Source organism: Acanthaster planci, linkage group LG03 (genome assembly GCF_054643075.1).
Source record: "Acanthaster planci isolate LZ-2023a linkage group LG03, COTS_SCS, whole genome shotgun sequence".
Classification (NCBI taxonomy): Eukaryota; Metazoa; Echinodermata; class Asteroidea; order Valvatida; family Acanthasteridae; genus Acanthaster; species Acanthaster planci.
The window spans coordinates 7,925,098-7,945,337 of NC_141779.1; the positions used below are offsets into that span (position 1 = coordinate 7,925,098).

At 39.8% G+C, this 20,240-nt stretch overlaps 1 protein-coding gene across 1 annotated transcript; it reads right to left on the reverse strand.

Moving 5' to 3' along the window:
* Positions 1-394: 394 nt before the first annotated feature.
* On the reverse strand, positions 395-20,139 carry LOC110983469 (uncharacterized). Its single transcript, XM_022242751.2, has 16 exons — positions 19,977-20,139; positions 16,374-16,634; positions 15,326-15,534; positions 13,144-13,242; positions 12,336-12,473; positions 11,522-11,690; positions 10,791-10,881; positions 9,766-9,848; positions 8,868-9,039; positions 7,558-7,678; positions 6,762-6,879; positions 6,124-6,309; positions 4,648-4,770; positions 4,017-4,201; positions 3,514-3,624; positions 395-2,183 (listed from the first exon to the last, which is right to left on the reverse strand). Exons 2-16 carry the CDS (start codon positions 16,599-16,601, stop codon positions 2,057-2,059), a joined length of 2,160 nt encoding a protein of 719 aa, XP_022098443.2. The 5' UTR covers positions 16,602-16,634; positions 19,977-20,139; the 3' UTR covers positions 395-2,056.
* Between the last annotated feature and the right edge of the window lie 101 nt (positions 20,140-20,240).

Here is a 20,240-nt window from a genome sequence, read left to right on the forward strand (position 1 = left end):
AATCCACATATGCGCAACACACAGCCCTTATAAGAGGAATGTAAGGTGCATCACCGGTGAATCGAATCTCGCGCTCATCTTACCTCTACTCGAGCAGTGCCTCGCATAGGCTATATCTGTCCAAAGGCTGTGGTATAAATGGTATATTATACATGCATACTGTATACGTGTATGCAGAAACTGTTGCCTACGCACAAATACCACCTCCTGCGTGGATGAGCCCGGGCAGGTGCCGCTCTATCGACAAGGAGCAAACCGGGGTTGGTGAATTTTGGCCTGATTTCTAGTATCATTGTAGCTCAGTGACTTGGGAAACTCAAGCCTTATTTGATGCTCTGCCTGGGCTAGAGCAGACTGTACATTTTAAAAGGATTGATTGACCCTTGTCAGACTGTAAACTGGCATGAATATTGCTTTAATTATACTTCACAAAAACAAATTGTTTGATGTGTATAAAACAATGCCACTGAAGTTTGTGGAATTTCCTGCTTCAGCAATTTAACCTTTTAAGGTCGAGCTTACTAACAATAGATTTCAACATTTACACCTCTGTCATTTTACATATTTTTACATTAACTGATATAAGTCACTGATATATACAGCTAGAATGAATATTTTCCACAAAAGTAACAACAGCTTCATTAATGTCAGTTTCTTACTAAAGAAAGAGCCTTATTTTTTACAAGCAGTATACAATACTTTTGGCAATATTTTGCATTTACCGCCGTATCACAATGGATGACATTACTGATCAATGAACTTTATATATAATCAGATCAGTGAAAAAAGTGCAAAACCTTACAATTACCAAGAGTGATTTTAGTGCCAACAGATCTATACCATACTAACATTATACTTCGTTTACACATGTGCTTTCCCATGGGGGCTAGACAGATAATATCCCACCTCACTACCATAGGAAAGTGCACTCATGTGAGCTTGACATTATTATGTTGAAGGTCTGTTCTCTATGGCAGAAAAGCAATCACCCACAACAACCTTCAAAATCACATAGTGTGCAGAGTGAAACCAAAGGAATTGATCCTAAGGGCTAAGGCTTTGACCCTAAAGGTCAACTTGAAGGCTTTGACCCTCAAGGTCAACTTGAAGGCTTTGACCCTCAAGATCAACTTGAAGGCTTTGACTCTAAAGATCAACTTGAAGGCTTTGACCCTCAAGGTCAACTTGAAGGCTTTGACCCTCAAGGTCACGGCCAAAGCCAATCAGTATAAAACTTTACTCAACTAAAACATATCACATCATAATAGATTGCATGTAGCAAAAATGTCCTAAGTTTAACATGATGCCTCAATGCCAGGCTTTTGCCCTCAAACCTTAAGGCCTCAAATCAAGCCTTCAAGCCAAGGCTCAGCATCAAGGCACTGCATCAAAACAGGTAGGTAGATAAGGACATACTGTAAATCATAGTGCAATTTTTCACAATTTTTGTTTGGGTCTTTTACAGTGACCTCTGTTTGCTTGGTAAGAAATTAAACCTTTGAAAATTTGTTATAAAAATTGTCTGCATTCTACTGAAAAAAAAGATGCTTCTACTCGACGGCTGTAGGAAATGATGGAAATGTGAATAGTGGTAAGGATTAAGTGGAAAGGTTTGCGGTAGCACCATGCGAAAGAATATATCTATTGTGAGTATGTGTGGTTCTGGAAAGAAGCGGGAGTACATTCAACGTTTCGGACTGTGTGCTCATTCTGTCGTCAGGAGACGCTCCTGGTGTATACTCCTTGCTCTTTTCAGAACCACGCATACTCATAAGAGATATTTTCCTTCGCTTGGTGCTACTGCAAACCTTTCCACTTTTTGCTGTCTTCACCATGAATAGCCTGAAATTCCAAGAGGTAAGGATTGTAATCCTGTGGGTGAGTAATTTCATACCTGCACTCTGACCCCAGCATTTAAGCAAAACGGATCCTCAAACCTGTTGTGAGCTTCAGGCTCTTACACATTGAAATAACTACGTCATCTCGATCACTTTATCATTACAAAGGTTTATGGGCTTGAGGTTTCAACATCTGCAGCACAGGATTCCTCCATTACTCATAGGGAAGTGTTGAAGTTCCAGATCCTGAGCTTGTAGTCAGAGCAGGCGCCGATGATCTTGGTTTCATCGAAGAAGATGCTATTGATTTGGCAAGTGCTTTCCAAAGTGTGTTTGCTCTTGTCGCTGTGTTGTGCACAAACCAAACAAAGATTGCATTGTTAAAACCAAGTGAGAAAAAGTATCTATGCGTACTTCAATCTTTCATCAAATTGATGATGTCATTGCTAAATATAGCTTTGAGACAGCATGTTTTGAAATCTGATTCTTTGCTGAAGAAGAGCAAACAAAATGAGTATACAAGTGAACTATGAAGCTAAAGTAACACACAGTCATCTAGGCAACTCGGAATAAGAAGAAACAAGCAAATACTTTTCATAATACCCACTATTCATAAACACCTGGGACAGTTTTTCTATTCCTATTGGTCAAGTGACCGTGTATCAATATTTGATAATGCCCACTGGGATTTGATAATGCCCACTGCATAAAACTAAAAGACGTGCTGGCACGTGGATATAAAAGAGATTAATCCATTGATAGCTAATTCTTATATAGCACACATATCCATCACAACTGATGCTCAAGGCCATGCATTATCATTATCCCTGCACATTGGGCTCACAACAACTAAACATTCCTGAAACCATCTCAGTTCCTTGAGGAGCATACTAGCTGATGCAGCCCTATCAGGCGCATATGGCTAACATAACCAAATCTACCCTCACAGGTACCCATTTACTCCTGGGTGTAGAGAGGCACACGGGGGTAAAGTGACTTGCCCAAGGTCGCAACATGCTGCCACCAGTTGGATTTGAACCCCTGACCCTATGATCAGAAACCATAAACCCTAATGCCCCCTAATGCCACATGCCCCCCATTAGTCAAGAGTCTGTGTGCGCAAAGCACAAGGAACTTGCCACATGTGTGCCAAGTCCATTTAAGGAGTTTCTTCTGGACTGCTTGCATAAGGAACCTACCATCAACGGGTGTTCCAGAAAATAAAAGTACAATTCTTGAACAAAATCCTTGGAATTGTATCATATATTGATTTCTTTTGACTCTTTGACTAAAATGGTATTTATGAATGGGAATAAATATATGCTTAAACGAACATTTAAGACTGGCTGAGGAGACTGAATGCTGATAATGCCCTTGCTTTTGGCTCGGGCATTAGTCGCGTTTATGCTCCTGAGCTGGTCTTAAACGCACATTTAAAACTGGCCAAGCACACATTTATTCCCTTAATAAAAACCTGTTGAGTGTACCTGATGCATATCACAACATAAATGTCATTAGTGCATGTATGTGTCCACAGAATTTATATCAGGGTGCTCCATCACACAACACTACAATGAATAACTCCTGTAAGCAGGTTAACCTGTTGAAACCAGTTTGGTATCCATTTCTGTTCAACAAACAACCCAGCTGAGAATCTAATTTAACTCCAGCATACCTCTTGAGGTTCCAATATTTGACCATTCCATCCTGTCCAGCAGTGACCATTAACCCCCTTGGACAGTCAGGGTTGTCTGCACTGTCCACTCGAAGACCAATGGTCTCCACTCTGCCAATGATAATCAAAAAAGACAAAAAACTCGTAACTTTTTCCTCATTTCTAAATACGCACATGCCTCATAGCAGGCACTAGTTAGCTCTTAACAGTAAATCCATGAGTGTAAAATCTAGTCTTTTTTCAAATATACTATACTTTTCTCATATTCTTGGGCAACTCTACCCACGGCAATCATTCCCCCACCCCCCATGAAATACAACCTTTGTGGGACACTATTGCGCCCAAGGAGAAATCAACATGTTTGCACTAGATGTTTTGCTTTTATGTTCGCCCGTAACCAGCCTTAAGTCATTCCTTCATTTAGTCAAATCAACAGAAACCAGGCTTTGGACACTTGTACATTTGCTCCGTGGGCTGAAATTTCAGGCAGCTTGGCTACTCACCGTTTTTCATGTTCCTCAAATGTTTTGATACAGCAGGCTGTTTCCAGCCTCCAAAGGGAGACTGTCTCCCCAACAGCACAAGTGAAGTAACCCTGGTGATAGCTGAGAGCCATGATGGATGTGGTCTGGCTGGCCCAGATGACTTTGGTGTAGCGTCCTGTTTCCACACTCCAAACGCGAATGCTCTAACAAGACAAATGACAAAGACTTCAACTTTACAAATGTTTTTATTCAGTTTCAGCACTCCTTTGATGCAATGCAAGATTAACTGGCACACTTCTCAAATCTTGGCCTAAATTTCTCAGCGAAAAAATTCTTTGAAAAGCCTCAACTTGATCTGGCAAACTTTGTCACATACCAACTGGACACAAAAAAGCATCCCACTAATGTTCACATCATTTGGCTAAGCTACCCTCACCAACTCAGCCTTGTTCATCCATCTGGTTTTACAACTGAAGATGCCCATGAAAAACACAAATGTGCTTTATTATGGAAATATGAGAACATAAAAAACAAGTTTTTGGAAGCAGTGAGAGAAGCAATTCATTACTAGAACACACAAATGACATGTAGCCCTGAATTCATTGCAGGTTCCATTCCCACTCTAGTCAATTATGTTACAAGCACATACCCTATCAGCAGACCCTGAGATAACCATTGTGCAGTCGTCATCCATGTCCACACAGAAGACAGCCTGGGTGTGGCCGACCAGCGTGTGCTCCAACAGGCAGGTTCTCATATCCCACAACTTCAACTAAAGAATAAGAAGCATTCAAAATGTTACAGAGACAATCACACTTTGCAAATCTACTTTCAGAATCTACAGAGTTGGTCTGAAAACTTGTCCCAGGGACATGTCATATTTCAGGGAACTATAAGATTCATGAAGCTAAAAGCCACAGTCTAAGCTGGAGACAAACTGAGACACTATCTGAATTAAGACAACTTTCTGAGGCCTTATACAGTGGAGCGTCGCTATACCAAACACCGCTATACCGAACATTCGGCTATACAAATATTTTGGCTCCAAATATTTTGTGCACAAAACCTACCGAACATTATGCAGTTGCAAATCAACAAAGATTCGCCTCAGCATGCATCAGAGATCGATCCTGAGCAGTAGCTTCACGACTTTTAGGATAAACTAAATACCAATTTTGTAACTCAAGATTTAATAAAAAACAAAAATAATTATTAAATACATTTCTAGAAAACTCAAATGTGAATGCAACGGCAAAACATCACGAAAACAGCGAATCATAGTATCACGAGAGGGTGCACTTCAGTTAGACAAGAGAGGGCGCTATTCAACATGGCAACGAAACGTTTGGCAGTTAATTTCACTATACCAAATGACCACTGTACCAAACATTTAGCATGGACCCTGTTGTGTTTGTTAAAATGGCGTTCCACTGTAACCTAGTTTTTCATCTCCTACAGGGCCAGATTAAGCCTTCCAAAGGCCCTCGGCACCAGTGTGTTATTGACCCTACATCTCCTACAGGGCCAGATTAAGCCTTCCAAAGGCCCTCGGCACCAGTGTGTTATTGACCCTACATCTCCTACAGGGCCAGATTAAGCCTTCCAAAGGCCCTCGGCACCAGTGTGTTATTGACCCTACATCTCCTACAGGGCCAGATTAAGCCTTCCAAAGGCCCTCGGCACCAGTGTGTTATTGACCCTACATCTCCTACAGGGCCAGATTAAGCCTTCCAAAGGCCCTCGGCACCAGTGTGTTATTGACCGTACATCTCCTACAGGGCCAGATTAAGCCTTCCAAAGGCCCTCGGCACCAGTGTGTTATTGACCCTACTCTGCCTCAGGAGGAAGAAACAATTTCAATGTGCTGGTTAGCACTCGAGCATGACGTATCATGAAGATGCTAAGCTTGAGTAATCTATAAGCTAGTTTGAAGCTTTCCAAAGTAAACATTCTAAGTGAAAGACCTCAAAACATTTCTTGTGTGTCTGTGAAAGTTGATGTGGCATTGTAGAATCCCTCCGGTATTTTGCACATCCTAGAATTTTTTGCTGGCACCTGAATTTGTAGCACTCACAACTGTGAGTGACTATAAATATCTTTGTCAATGGTAAAATGGCACACTTACTGTCCTGTCCTGTGACGCAGTCACCAGAAAATGGCCCTTCTGTGCCATTGCCCATATGGGGCCATCATGGCCAAACATGGTACGTGTGCAGATGCCACTGCGTAGGTTCCAGACTTTCACTGTGCCATCAAAGGAGGAACTGACCAGCAAGTAACGTGTGAAGAAGCTCAGGCACCAGACTCCTTTCTGTGACATGGATAACAAAGGCAATTCTCTGTCACTTCCTAAATACAAATAAAAGCTGTGTTATGTCTACAAAATCGCAATAAAGGGATAAACTGAATTCATGAACAACAAAGTCAAAATTACGTTTCAGAGTTAATGGGTATAGTATCACATATAATTCTCATTATTTTGATATCAAATGTCTGAGTAATTCAGTCAGAATGTGTAATCTACATCCCTTTCTATAATTTAGTAATTATTATGAACTCGTTCATATGCATGACATACAGGCGAAACACACATTCACGCATATGAACTGTAATACTTTTTATTTTAATATATGAAATGACTTTATGAATCACCTTGGCCTGTTGCAAACTATCAAGATGGAGGATATAAACCAAAGATTTTAACATGAACCTTGTTTGTATCTTTCTAAAGCAATACACAAACCTGGTACCCATGTGACTCACCGTGTGTCCTTTCAATGTTTGAATCAGGTTTCCAGTATGGATGTCCCAAATCTTGATGCTGGAATCCTTACTACCACTAGCCAGTCTTGACTTGCCATCAAATGTGACGCACAGCACCCTAATAAAGATGATTAATGTTCCCAAATACACTGAAAGCCAGTGTTCTCCACTATGCAGTCAAAACTAGTGGTCATACCTGTGCAGCACATGTGGCTAATGTTATTGTGGACACTTTCCTTGCCTCCATTGCTCTACAGTGTTACCAATATAGGGTACCTGACTGCTCATGATGGAGGGCAAGTTAGAACATGTATGCTTGAGGATTACTTTCAACAAAAAGATCCACAAAGTACAAGAATATCCTGTACAAGAAAGAATGAACCATGTTTTTCCTTGCGTTTCAGTCCCAAAGGACTGAGTCCGAAAAGCCCATACCCTAGTGTAACACTCCCAATTGCAGACATCCAACTATCCTGATGTCTATACTCACGCAGATTTTGAAAAGGTCCTATAGGATATGTGCATATGTAATTTTGGACTTGTAGGCCTCTGTCAGTGTCTTCTATTATTCACTGTCTACAACTGAATGAAAACCCTAATACACCCTCCAACTGTTTGGGGGTAAAAACACAAGTCAGAGTATAGAGAACTTCAACCACAGAATACCAAATTTTTGTGCATAACTCAATAACATAGCATGTAAGAAGTTTTATTTCTACAAATGGTATTAGGTTCTCACGAAGAAATTATTCAAAAGTTGTTAACACATACACAAAGGCTTGGTTTACTGACTTACTTGGCTGTATGACCTCTAACATCAATTTGCTTGCAGTTACCAGACTCCCAATTCTGTCTCAGAAAGACATTGTCCCTGTAAACTGTCTTCCATCGGAAATTTCCACTTGGCAGAGGTATTTCTGAACGAAAAAGCCAAGGAAATATATACAAATCAGAACGCCTATCAAAACTGGTAAAATTCTTGTCAAATGACACCACATATATGCAACGCCTAAATCAATTCTGTCATCTGACTGGTGGGTCACTAATCACATGTCATGAATTGTTTGGTATAATCAACAGTGGGACTACTGGTCATACCCAAGCATTATACCGCTGTACTATGTACACACATGGTAAGCACAGTCATGGCTCTTCACACAAAGAGAGACCATTGCACTGCATGTGCATGCAGTAGGTTCAAGAATGGCTCTTTACAAAAACACAGAAAATTTTGCTTACTGATAAAGGCAAAACACTCGGAACATTTTGTCTCCTGTCATATGAGAAAAATTCTTAACACATACATGTACTGTAAGTAATGATTTAGTGCTTCTGAAATGATTTCAGCACTATGTAAGACAGGTACATGTAGTATTGCTCGTCTAAGCATGAACAAAGCATTTATGTTGCATTTTTACTTCAGACAGATAAGTAAAATGGCAACTGTTACACAGAAATTTACCAACAATTGTTTATTATACAGTATTTCTATAAAACAAATAAAGAATGTTAATATTCTTTCAATCAAAGAATGTTTTTCATGAAGTGAAAGGTTAAATGCTTTGCCTTGTGGATTACCACACTCATTCCAATTCTTTTAATTATTGTATGAATGCAAACCCTTCATTATTTTGATATTAGTTCAATGGTCTTGAATAGTCGTGAGTCCAGACTATTAAAATGACTGTGACACAATATTGTAGGGATCCAATGCCAACTTACGCGCTTTGTTTCACAAAGACACTGCATGTGGTGCTTAATACTACTCTGATCTGATTAAATTCAATTTATGCACAACAACTTACAAATGTCATCTGTTTCTTTGACTCTTTACCATGGTAAAAATCATGGTGTGGCAAATCCCTCATGTGGTAAAACACCACAAGCAACATCAAAGTAGTCAACAATTGATAATTGCGATTTTTGTCCTTTCTATTTTAAATCTGGCAATATTTGTTTGATTACACTCAAAATGTTAAAAGGCACAAATCTAGATATACTTCAACTGCCAGTGCAAGACAATATTAACTATGGAAGTTTGCAAGCATTTGATAGTTTGGCAATGGGATGTGACCAAAGGATCAATAGAGGCACACTTGAGCTTACCGATATCAACCTGGTCACACTTGGCTTTCCATATACTGTCATGGCTGGCCAACCGACACCACGTGCGACTGACCAAAGCTGCCACTAAGAGACATTTGGGGGAGAGGTATTGCAAGATACGTAGGGCCAGTGATTCTGGCAGAAGGGCAATGAAGTCCCGTGACTGCTTTAGCTGAAAAAAAGGTATGATAGAGAGTGATGTTTGACATAATAACCGAGCCTTGTTGAAATCTTGCATACAGAGCTAGGTCAAGGTCTTCGATGGTTGCTAATTTTACAAACAAAAACGATCCTTCATGAAACTAAGAAATCACATTTTGTCTGCTACTACTGTCACATGAAAAGAAAGTTTACCTTTTTTTAAGGAGTGAAATAAAAACCCAGCACTGAAACACTTAAAATGTTGTGACTTGTTTTTGAAAATTTTAAAAGTATAGCATTTTGAATCAGTACTGGAACAGTGTGCTAGGGTTCCATGATTAACAGTTACATTTTAAAAACTTTCATAAAGTTGAAATTGCTTATACACCTTTGTTTTCAAAATGAAAACAAACCCTTGGCAATGTTCAGGAGTTGCAAACTGTTGGACTGTTCTCTCAATCCTACTATACTGCACAACATTCCACTTTTAATAATTAATCATAATTTATTGACTTGTACAGCGCAAATTCTATAATACATATATATTCAAATGCACTTTCCATAAAAACAATAACAATGAATTGTAATTAACACAAATTAATAAAACAAAATGAAAAAATTGAAAGTTTTAAGTTTAAATAAAAGTTGATATCAAAAATATTACAACATTCAACGACATGACTCAAAATCAAAGAGTCAACAAACAACCCTTTCTTTACAAAAATGAAAACCACAGAAAAGCAGCAAACATGCTTACCGCTAATGAGCTACATAGGAAGTACAGCTGCCTGGAATCCAGTCTCTTCAACAGTTTATGAAGGAACTCATTTCTTTGGACATCTACAAGGTGTGAAATACATGTAAGTTCCAGTGAAAATTGCGATTTAGACAGAAATCCAAAACTTGATTCATAAAATTATCTAGACAGTCCACTCAATAGCAAATTTAATTTCCAACAGTTAAATAGAATTTTGAAATCTTAAAAAGTTATTAGGTTTGAATCATTTGTTTTATTTTGTCACTGTTTAAAAATGCTCAAACACAAATTTTTGGATTTTTTGATTGGGGTTTGTTTATATTGAACATTTACACACTGTTACACTTTTTGCATGATATTCATGGACTCCAATCCAACAAGCCTGGTAGCCATTTCTTTAGGCAAAAGTTCTGTCTGTAAATTTACATAAAAACCACAAAGATGACAGCACAAACAATAAAGTGTTTCTTGTTGACAGATTCTGTTTCTAATAACATCTGTGAGACTAAGCTGACTAGGGCCACCCACAGGGAGGAGATTCAGACCGGGCAAAACTGGAAGCCTTTCAAGGTACATGGTGAATCCAGAAACTGGGACAACAGCGGCGGAACAATTTTCAAAGTGGGGGGCCATTTGTTAGACTGTAAGGGCCTCAGCCATTAAAGAACTTGCCAAAAGTGGAGGACAGGGACAGGGCATTACCCCGAAGTCAAAAAAGTGGGGGGCTAATGGCACCTCTGCTCCCCCCTCCTATTTCTGTCGCCAGAGGCTGGAGGTTGGTGCCACTTGTTCCCTGGGGATATGGTTCCAATTTAAAAAAACAACGTAGCAGAACTTTAGAGACAGAACTTCACCAGCATTCTGGGAGGGGTTCAAGGATTCTTTTGAATATGATAAAAACTGGCACATATGTGTTTCGGTAAACAAATCCTCATTTTGTCCACCACCAATATGAAACCTGGATATGCCACTGGAGGTCATTTTGTCAAACACCCTGTACCTATTTCCTTTTAATTATAACTTACCATTCCAGCATTCCTCGTACCAATGGTATAACTGCCAGACTTCATCAGGTACAACAGGAATAGGAGGAAGATTTCTTGGGGAGGTACCAGACTACGGTGAGAAACAAATAGAAATAATAAACCAAAACATGAAATTCATGGGTGAGTTCTCACATTAAAAAACTGTGTTCAACCACAAAGCTGGCAGAAAAAAACCTTTTCACAAGCCTTAAGAACAGACTGCTGCTTCGAATGATAGTGCCACCTTGAATATACCAAATACATGTATTCAATCACCAAGCCAATTTTCAACTAGCTTTTTGCCAGTTTGAATATCCGATTACATACAGACAAAATACACGTACATAGTGACAATGCCTTATTTGCTTGCTGGAAAACAGAAGGTACTTTTAAGGTACCACTAATAGCATATCCTCAAGATATGTGCAATTCCAGTTGCACTTTGCATGTCTAAATAATTAATAACAAGAGAGTAGAAATTTCACTGACATTGATCCACAGAATGCTTACATATAATGATCAGCAATATGCAATTATTAATTGCTGTATTATGCTAATTTTAAGAAGTGCTGCTCAGACAACCGTTGACCAGCACAGCAGGCAACTGCAGCTAACTAGTGTAAAATGTACCAGGTGAGTCTTGGACATTGGGGGATTTGGTCAAAGCAATTCAGAATATCTACATTCAAATTATTTTGAAAATGGACAGCACTACAAAGGGCCATACTCACCATAGTTGGTCTGGTGTGGCTGATTTGTACTTGGGTGAGGGACTTGGTCAGACGTGGCAGGTTGTGGGCAGTGACTGGACTGTAGTCCTTGGGGATTTCACTTGGTGCATTTGGCCGGGGTCGATCTTGCATATGTCGACGGACAGCTGGGGCATTGTCTGTAATTCTCCTGCAAAATACAAACAGATAGATTGCTCATCAATATTATAATATTTATATATGCACTTTCTCACCACATTTTAGCACTTTTTTGCTAATCACTATTCCAAAGCAAGAAGTATAAATATCAAAGGTACCACAGTCTAGCAAAACAAAGGTATCCACCCTTAGAAAGACCAACATATTGGTAGCACAAACTACTTGAATAGCGAAACAGAGTTAAAAAAAAAACAAAAGTGAACTGAATGAGGCATGATGAACTCATTACATAGCTGAAACATGTAAATTTAGAGATACACTCTGGTATTGTTCACAGAGGGGAGACCATACTGCATCTAGATGCCAAAAGAACTGTATTGTCTTGGTACATTCCCTTTTTCAAGAATTATTTCAATTCATCCAACCTTTTGAAAACAAAATCTTTTCAAAAATGATTTGGGCTTCTCAAAAAATGTCTTCCAAGTATTTCCAATGGATGAGCCCAACTTAGACAGATCAACTCACACACTGAAAACAATCCACTGTGTTGATTACGTGAAATGCTATGGAATATATCTGTGACAAAATTGGCAATGTTAACCGCCTATAAGGTCGTCCCCTCAAGCAACTCAGCCTCTCATCCAAAGACCGACACAGTTCAATATCAATTACTCACTTGAGAGAAGCTGGCGCAGATTTGGAGAGTAGATTGGCATCCCCGCGACTATAGTAGTGACCAGAATGGATGCTCGGCAGCTTGATGTTGGTTGTGCTTCGGGAAAACTGGTGATCTCGAGACAGGGTGATTTTTCCGCTGTCACAAATCAGAGGGGAAGAGAAATAGACCAGGAAATGAACACATACAATTGTTCATGGGCAAGACTTAACTGTGCATATTAGCAAGTTCAGTTCACATGCTGGTACTTTTTTTCCTTCTGCATGACCCCAGTTCAAAATTTTTTTAAGTGCAGACCAACTCCATACATTGTACGTGTGCACCTAGGTCTCCTCAGAATCATTGCTGGACTCCCACCCCCCCCAAAAAAATTACATTGTTTTGTAAATAATTTCAAATTACTGCCTAATGGCCTTGCATTTGATGTACTTTAAACCCAACACCATGTTAGCATATTACTTTGTAAGTGATGAATATACCTTGATTTTAAAGTGGACGTTTTCAGCCTATGTAATATTCTCAGTTATCCTCCACCCCTTTTTAAATAATTGATACAACTCTACCTGTACATGTACATGTATATTGGAAATCAGAGAATATTCAATGCATGTACAATGTAAATAATTTTTTTGTCAATACATGTATATGAACTGTTCTCCACACACAAAATAAAGGCTAATGACCACACTTCGCATTGTGGAAGGCCAACAAAATACAATTTTTGGCATTTCATCAGTTACAGCTCAATCAGTACACACGTAGTTTGTCCAATGCTGGTTTGATCATAAAGTGGAGTATCCCGACTGACCTCTGTTTGCCCTGCCTTGTTGCTTGTAGTTCCTCAGGGTTTGTAAGACCAATGTCTGTATTGCATCGCATGACATCTGACCTCCTCTGCAGATGAGCGCTATAAAGACAACCACAATGCTGTGTCAAGCAATGGATACCACTGGCTTTCTGTCATTTTTCCCCATTTTAGAAAGAAGCAAGAACCTGTTACTTGACTGTTTTAATGCAAGTAATACCCAGGGAATTCTGTGTAAAGCCAGGGATTATAACAGACCATGACAAAGGATACAGATTGCATGGGAGAGGGGATACATTCCTTCTACACTTTTTAAGTGGAAACGGGGATAGGCCAAAGGATTCCCCCTCAAAAAAAAAATGGAGGGGGAGCACCAAACAGAAGAGAAATGCAAAATATGTTATAATCCCTTCATCTCAGTGTTCATACAAAGTACCAATAGCCACATGTTAAAGGTTCAAAGTACATGTATATGTACAATGGTGGTTGATAACATGTAACATGATGAGCGACAGAAAGTACTGCTTGTAGTCATATTATTTCCATCTTTGGCATTGATTTATGCTTATTATTTTGCTGATATTTGACCGTTGATATTTGACTTTGCAGGTTCATCATTGTCCCTCCCTGTTATACACATGAATCCACACGTCTTGCTTGGGACCAATTTCAGGAACTGCCAGAAACATAAATTGACCATGCGCAGACAACCTCTGCAAACTACGTCAGGCTATCTACACGTACGTGGGTAATTCCAGAAATTAGGGGTCCATTTTTTTGTGTGTTCCTGTCACATCTGACATATGATGTTTAAGTTCAGAACACATTTGTCTAATTTCCAAGAGTGATGAATTAATGCAAATAACCTGCCAAACATATAGTAACAGTTTCCAATCAATTCCAGTGATATTTCCAAGTCAAATAACAAAGGTCATATGTAACAGGGACAGACAAATGTAACACTTTTGGACTCCTAATTACCAATGTATACTTTAAGTGACTGGTAGTCTGCTGCTTATTATGCAGCACACAAATTTAGTTAAAAACAGTTTCTATACTTAGCCACACCAGCAAACTGAGCCCCGCTGGCTATCCCCTTCAAACCCAACCTCCACTATCACTATGCTAATTATTTACATAATTCTGAGACACACTCCTAGACTTATAAACCTTCTAAAACCACTCACGCTTGAAAAATTCTGGATACGAACCTGGGACAGAATTATACATGTAACATGTAAAATCAAGATATAATGGTGCAGGAATGTAAACAGTTAACTCTAATATGCATGGAATGTTAAAAGCAGCTGCGTACATGTGTCAATATGTGCATGTGTGCATGTATGTGTTATAGTAAATCGCGAATGATACCATGCAAAGAATTTGAATAGCAGGGAAAGGTTTACTTTCTGTTCTTAAAAAGATTATGGTCAGTTTACTTTCAGCCACTGAAGAAGAAAGGTGAAGTTTGGGAGCTGGAAAAGGAAATACAGAGAAGAGATTTGGCAGACACAGCACTTTGAAGTGTGACTGGCTTTGTCGGTTTATCGCTCAAGAATCACCCAGAAGTTCCCCTCCCTAATTTCACACTAATTTTTCCCAGGAATGCACTCCTGCATTCGAAGCTTTACAGTTGTTATCGACATTGTTATAGACATTGTTAAAGCTGATTTAACCCCTTCGCACTGGGAGGCAGCTATAGCCACCGTAAAAATTGAGATCCTCAGCCCGCTTTTCAGCTATTATTCTCAGCCCACACTCGAGCGAACACGGTGAAAGAAGGCGGACCCTGGCTCTTGTATATTTGGTAATTGGTCTTTGTGCGTAGCCCAGAAATGAAAAGACCGATTTTGCATCATAATTACCAGCTTCACAATAGTCCCTACTTTGAAAAGAGGCAACGGGAATGTGGAAGGGTGAGTAGAGCCGCATGCCAACGAACAATCAGCCTTTTCACCGTGTAATTCAAAGCATGCACAGCACCAGGGCTACAAACCGAGAATTTGCGGTTTGGCAGGTGGCCTTCGTGGCCAAGCGAGGCTGGAATTCTTGGAGTCGGCGTTCGGGAAGAAATTCCCGTCGTCAAGGAGTTAAGTTACTAGTGAAAAATGGATCTTGCCTGCAAAATATTGCTAGGGCAAAGTTTAGTGCAATTTCATTAAAATAGCTACACAAAAAAGGCCACCTTCCGACGTGATAGTAGTTGCGGACAGCTCTCCTCGCTCGAGTCTGTCTACTGACATAGGTGCTGATTGGTGTGAATTTGTGCTCTGGAAACAGCTGTTGTGAGGTGTACATGAAGTCCCTGTGGAGCGCTGGCTGTAGACTTGTCCACAGAAACCCAAACTGGCTGTAATTACTCCTCGTTAAAAGGCCCTCCAGAATGAGACATTTCTGCAAAGGAGTGGTGACAAGAGACGGTCACGAGTGCATTTCAAGTGAAGTGCTTGAAAACCACTTACAACACCACAATAAGTTACTTATTTTTTAGTAAACTCAAGAGCAACATTCCATTGGTGCCAATAGTCAGGAACACTGATTTTAATTCTGTTTATTTCTCCCTTTTGTTTCTTTTTATTAAATTTACCAAACACTATGAAGAAGTGTGACATTCTGAAATTGCATTAAAACATTGCTACTTATGGCAAAGAATCTTCCTATTGTAAAGAAGCATATATGCAGAAAAGCCAACGAATGAAGTTCGTGCTTTTGGCAGTGGGTAAAAAAAAGAGAAAACTTATTTTCAGGACATAAAGCCATTTCCACATGATGTAACAGGTGGGGTACAAAATGGGTCACAGAGATGGCAAGGTGAGGCAATAAGAACCTTACAAAAATGAGAAAATATTCACATATCTTTTCATCATTCGGATGTCTGTCTAAGAAAGTGTGGTTTGGATGAGCTTTTGCAAGCACTGACGTGGTGTAATTTCAATGATGAATTGTGAAGAAATAAACCTTACATTAGGTCGAGAAAGGGTCTCTCAGATTATTCAAAATTTTAATTGAAAAAACTGGGATTCAGTATTTTTACATGTAACTCAATTTCTCATCAACTACCCACCTTGGGCTTGACGACACGTAACATGAAGTTAATTCCAACATGTGTACAATAACTTATATTTGTTCCTAGTCTAATCCAAACTTTCTACATACAAACACACTTACAATGATATCAACAAAGGGTCCTACATACATGTACTTTATGTTGCTTAAGCGTCTGAATAACCAACCTGCTGGTGATTCCATTTGTCTATCCACACAGCCACATGATCCAACTGCCGATGGAATTCCATGTCCAACTCGTTATCAATGGGCCTCCCCTTGAATGCATGCCACTGGCCAAGAAGACCCGCCCCCATGATGGGACCAGCACAAGCACCATCTTGTTGCTGATGAGGAACCAAACCGTCCCCCCGTCCATGGCACGGGTGTGAAAGAATTTGGAGAGGTTGCTCCATTTCCTGGTCACTGTGACCTCAACTTCCAGTAAACTGCATGAGAAAGGCATTAAGCAGTCACTACTGCAATGTACATGTCAAATTCTCTCACCGCACCATGCAATTTTGTGTAAAAAGCCATTACTTCTCTTCTGGTTGCACTGTTTAAAGCCCTATATCTCCTGGAGTACACATCCCATCGATTTCAAACTTTGCAGATATCAAGGAAAGGAAGTGTTCCAGACAAAAATTTACCTGATGATGACATCAAATGAGTCAAATTATATTTTATTTAAAACAAGTTATTTCTTGTAGTGCATGCCTGATTGGGTTGAAACCTTGGACCCAAATGGTCATGATGAAATAATTATCAGCTTTGTGCAGTAGATTGGTTGTTCAAATTAACAAAAGAATGCAAAAAAGCACCTCTGTTCTGTTGGCTAACAGATGTGATGAGCTTTAGTTATTCTCTAATACTTTGATTAGTCAATGTATTAAATAAATGAAAAATCTCCCATCTAATTTCAACTATCGCAAAGGATGGGAGAATAAGTTGTCAAGTTAGTTTTACAATAACTGTTTCTATTAATTACTAATAAAGTCCTTCTATATATGCACTGTGTGTTCTTGTATACCCACTTTCACAGTGTTTCCATGACAGAGCTTCTTGTGCATATAGGTACAATGAGCTCAACATGAAAACCAGACAAATCACGGCACACATTTTTTCTGGAAAGATCACAGCTGTACAACGGATAGTGAGTTTGTATAATAAACAGACTGTTCCAATTTTTGGTTACCCAAGTCCTTTCTGAATGTCTACTATTTGGTGAGTTTTATTGGAGTGTACTCTAACTTGAGTAACCCCAGCCCTAATGATCAAGACATGCAGAAATTCACATCAATGGCCGGAGATGATTACACAGCTGTTGCCGTACAATTCACTCAGGCCTCAATTTTTGGGTCTGGGTTTTTTCTCCCCAGATTTAATTATCCACCCTGGTATTCTCACCCAGTACCACATAGTTGACTTCGGGAAGCAAAAGACTTAACATGTAACTGTCTTAACTTCAACATTAAGAAACCATACATTGGACCCTACATGTATGCCATGACTACTGTCACAGAGCCATCATCTTTCAAATTTGGGGAAAAACACCCTGATGTCACCGACTTTCCATTCCATGTCATGCACCATCAGCAGAATGATTTTCAAAATGGGGGGGGAACAGTTATGAGACCATCAGGCATAAACCATTAATAGGCTGATCCATTAAGCCCCCTCCCACTGTAGGACCTGCAAAAGTGAAGGGGGGCATGTCAAAAAAAAGTGGGGGGCCACTGTTTCCTAAGTGGTGCAATGTTCGGTAGCTGTGACCACATTGAGTTGTACACTAGACGTCGCACCGCTCAGGAAACAGTCGTTGGGATGCATGTGCAAACACCACATGCTTTTTGCAAATGGTCTGCTGGGGGCCAGCATGTCATAATGTCGTCTCCAGGACATTAACATACAGTTGGAATTGCTATATATGAAGATGGCGACTTTGACCTCGTCTGACAAGCATTTCCAATTTCAATGGTAAATTTCTCTTTTCATCCTGCATGTGAGTAAATATTACCACCCAGTATTGGAATCTTTTATTCCCACTGAATCCTAAAGTGGGTCCATTGGACAGTTTCAGGGAATGCTGGTCAACTTGTACATATGCCAACTCATACGCACCAACCTGTCCATAGACCAACTTATATGCCAACTGACTAGTACGCCAACTCCTACGTCATGTAGTTGCATGCGTAGTTGAGTTCATACATTTGGCATCAAATTAGGAATACCGTCAGCTTTCTGCTCATTTTCTAGCAAAAGATATTTGTCGTGAGAGATTCAGGTAGCTTTTCTTTCCAAGTGACCTGGACCGCAAAAAAAAAGGAACTAGGATTTCGAAGAATGTTTTATGTGCCTAGGCAAATCTTTTTCTTAATTATTTTCTTTAGATTATTTTGTGGTTTTTCAAATATCCATTTTTTTCAGATTGATTGATTTCCTAGCTAAAAATACACTAGGGGCATGTGGCTCTGAAAAGAGCCTTTCAGCAATGCAGCGTCTCTTTTGAAAATGTGTTGCTCTGTAAAGAGCCATTGGGGTTTGTGTTCTGGGGGTCCTTATTTCACAAAGGTGTGGATACATGTACAGTGTACATTGTACATCCATACGCAGCAGCTACATGTAGAAATAGAACTAAGCTGCAGAAATTCTAGGTGTACTTTTTCAGAAGACACAATCCCCCATGCCACAGGATTGAAAACACATCATATCACATACATTTCTGCTGTGAGTTGACCAGTCTGCATATGAGTTGGTCAGTGTACATGTACGAGTTGGCACTGGCACGAATTGACCTGTTCCCCCATCCTGTTTCAGGATTGTTTGGGGGATGAATTCTGATATAGGATACAAGGTATTTGGAGCAAAATGAAATAATGGAAGGGAAAGCCTATGGAAGGTACTTGGACTCTACTATCGCCCGACTATGTCCAAATGTTAGAAAAGGCAATTTGTAGAGTCCAAGTTACTTGGACTAAACGAGTACCACCAGCAATCGTCTGCCCCTGGAACTCTCAACTCATCATTCCACCCCTCTGACCAGCAGAACGACTAGCCCCACTGGCTATATAGTGTGCCAGGGATATTGCAGAACTTTATCCGAAAGAATTCTATATACAGGCAACACTTATTTTCCCTCACAATGTTAGAAAAGCCATCAAAAAGGATAAAAATAAAATTTAACATGTCCTTCAGTGAAATTTTGCCAAAAAAATTCTGAATTCTTTACAAAGTAAACAGTTGGGTTTTTCAAACAAGTCTGCCAGAGATGTGCACAGGGGCATCAAGTGTTGTGTACATGTATATGTATGGTAGCCCCATTAATGTGGCCTAATATTGGGGAGCGCAGCCTACCGTAGGCCACATTGGAGCGCAGCGTACCATAGGCCACATTAATGGGCTACCATACATCCGCTTTATCCAACAGCAGAGAAAGAGTATCATTTACGGATGCCTTTTACTATCAGAAAGCAAAATATATCCAGAGAAGATCAATTTACGAAGGAAAATACAGAGTCGTTTACTTAGAAAACACTTAGAAGTTTTCAGACAAGTCTCACAGGGTTTATGCACGGGGTGTCAAGTGGCGTCCACATATGGAACTCTTTCCAAGAGTAGCAATATCCTGGCCACAACAACCGAACAACAAAATTGTTTTTTTCCATGCACTTTACGGGGGGAGGGCTAGCGGAACGGCGAGCACCGGTGTCTCCGTGGGGCTGGTCCCTATCGTAATCACCATGCATGGGTAACGTTCCGCGCATCGAAAAGTTGTTTAAAATATCACTCACCGATTTCCCTGTTTCAGTAGTTTCTTCTATTCAATTACGGTGTTCATCACACAGTAACTGATTACTGTCCAGCGGACATGGTGAAGGGGCTATCTTCCTGGTCTCATTTTCCGTGCATTCCAGTACTAGCTAGCGCCTTCAAATTAATTGCAAGCATGCACTTGTCAATCATAGCGCGACCCACTTACTTCGAGCGGTGGATGTAAACTCGTAAATTATATATCGTGCATTTTACAAAAGCATTTATTATATTCATAGATATAT

Coding starts and splice junctions, on each gene's coding strand:
- LOC110983469 (XM_022242751.2), bottom strand. CDS start 16,601: ATGGAGCAACCTCTCCAAATTCTTTCACACCCGTGCCATGGACGGGGG. Junction 13,243..15,325: donor AACTACTATCACGTCGGAAG/GTGGCCTTTTTT, acceptor TTGTCTTTATAG/CGCTCATCTGCAGAGGAGGT. Junction 10,882..11,521: donor GCCACACCAGACCAACTATG/GTGAGTATGGCC, acceptor TTCTCACCGTAG/TCTGGTACCTCCCCAAGAAA.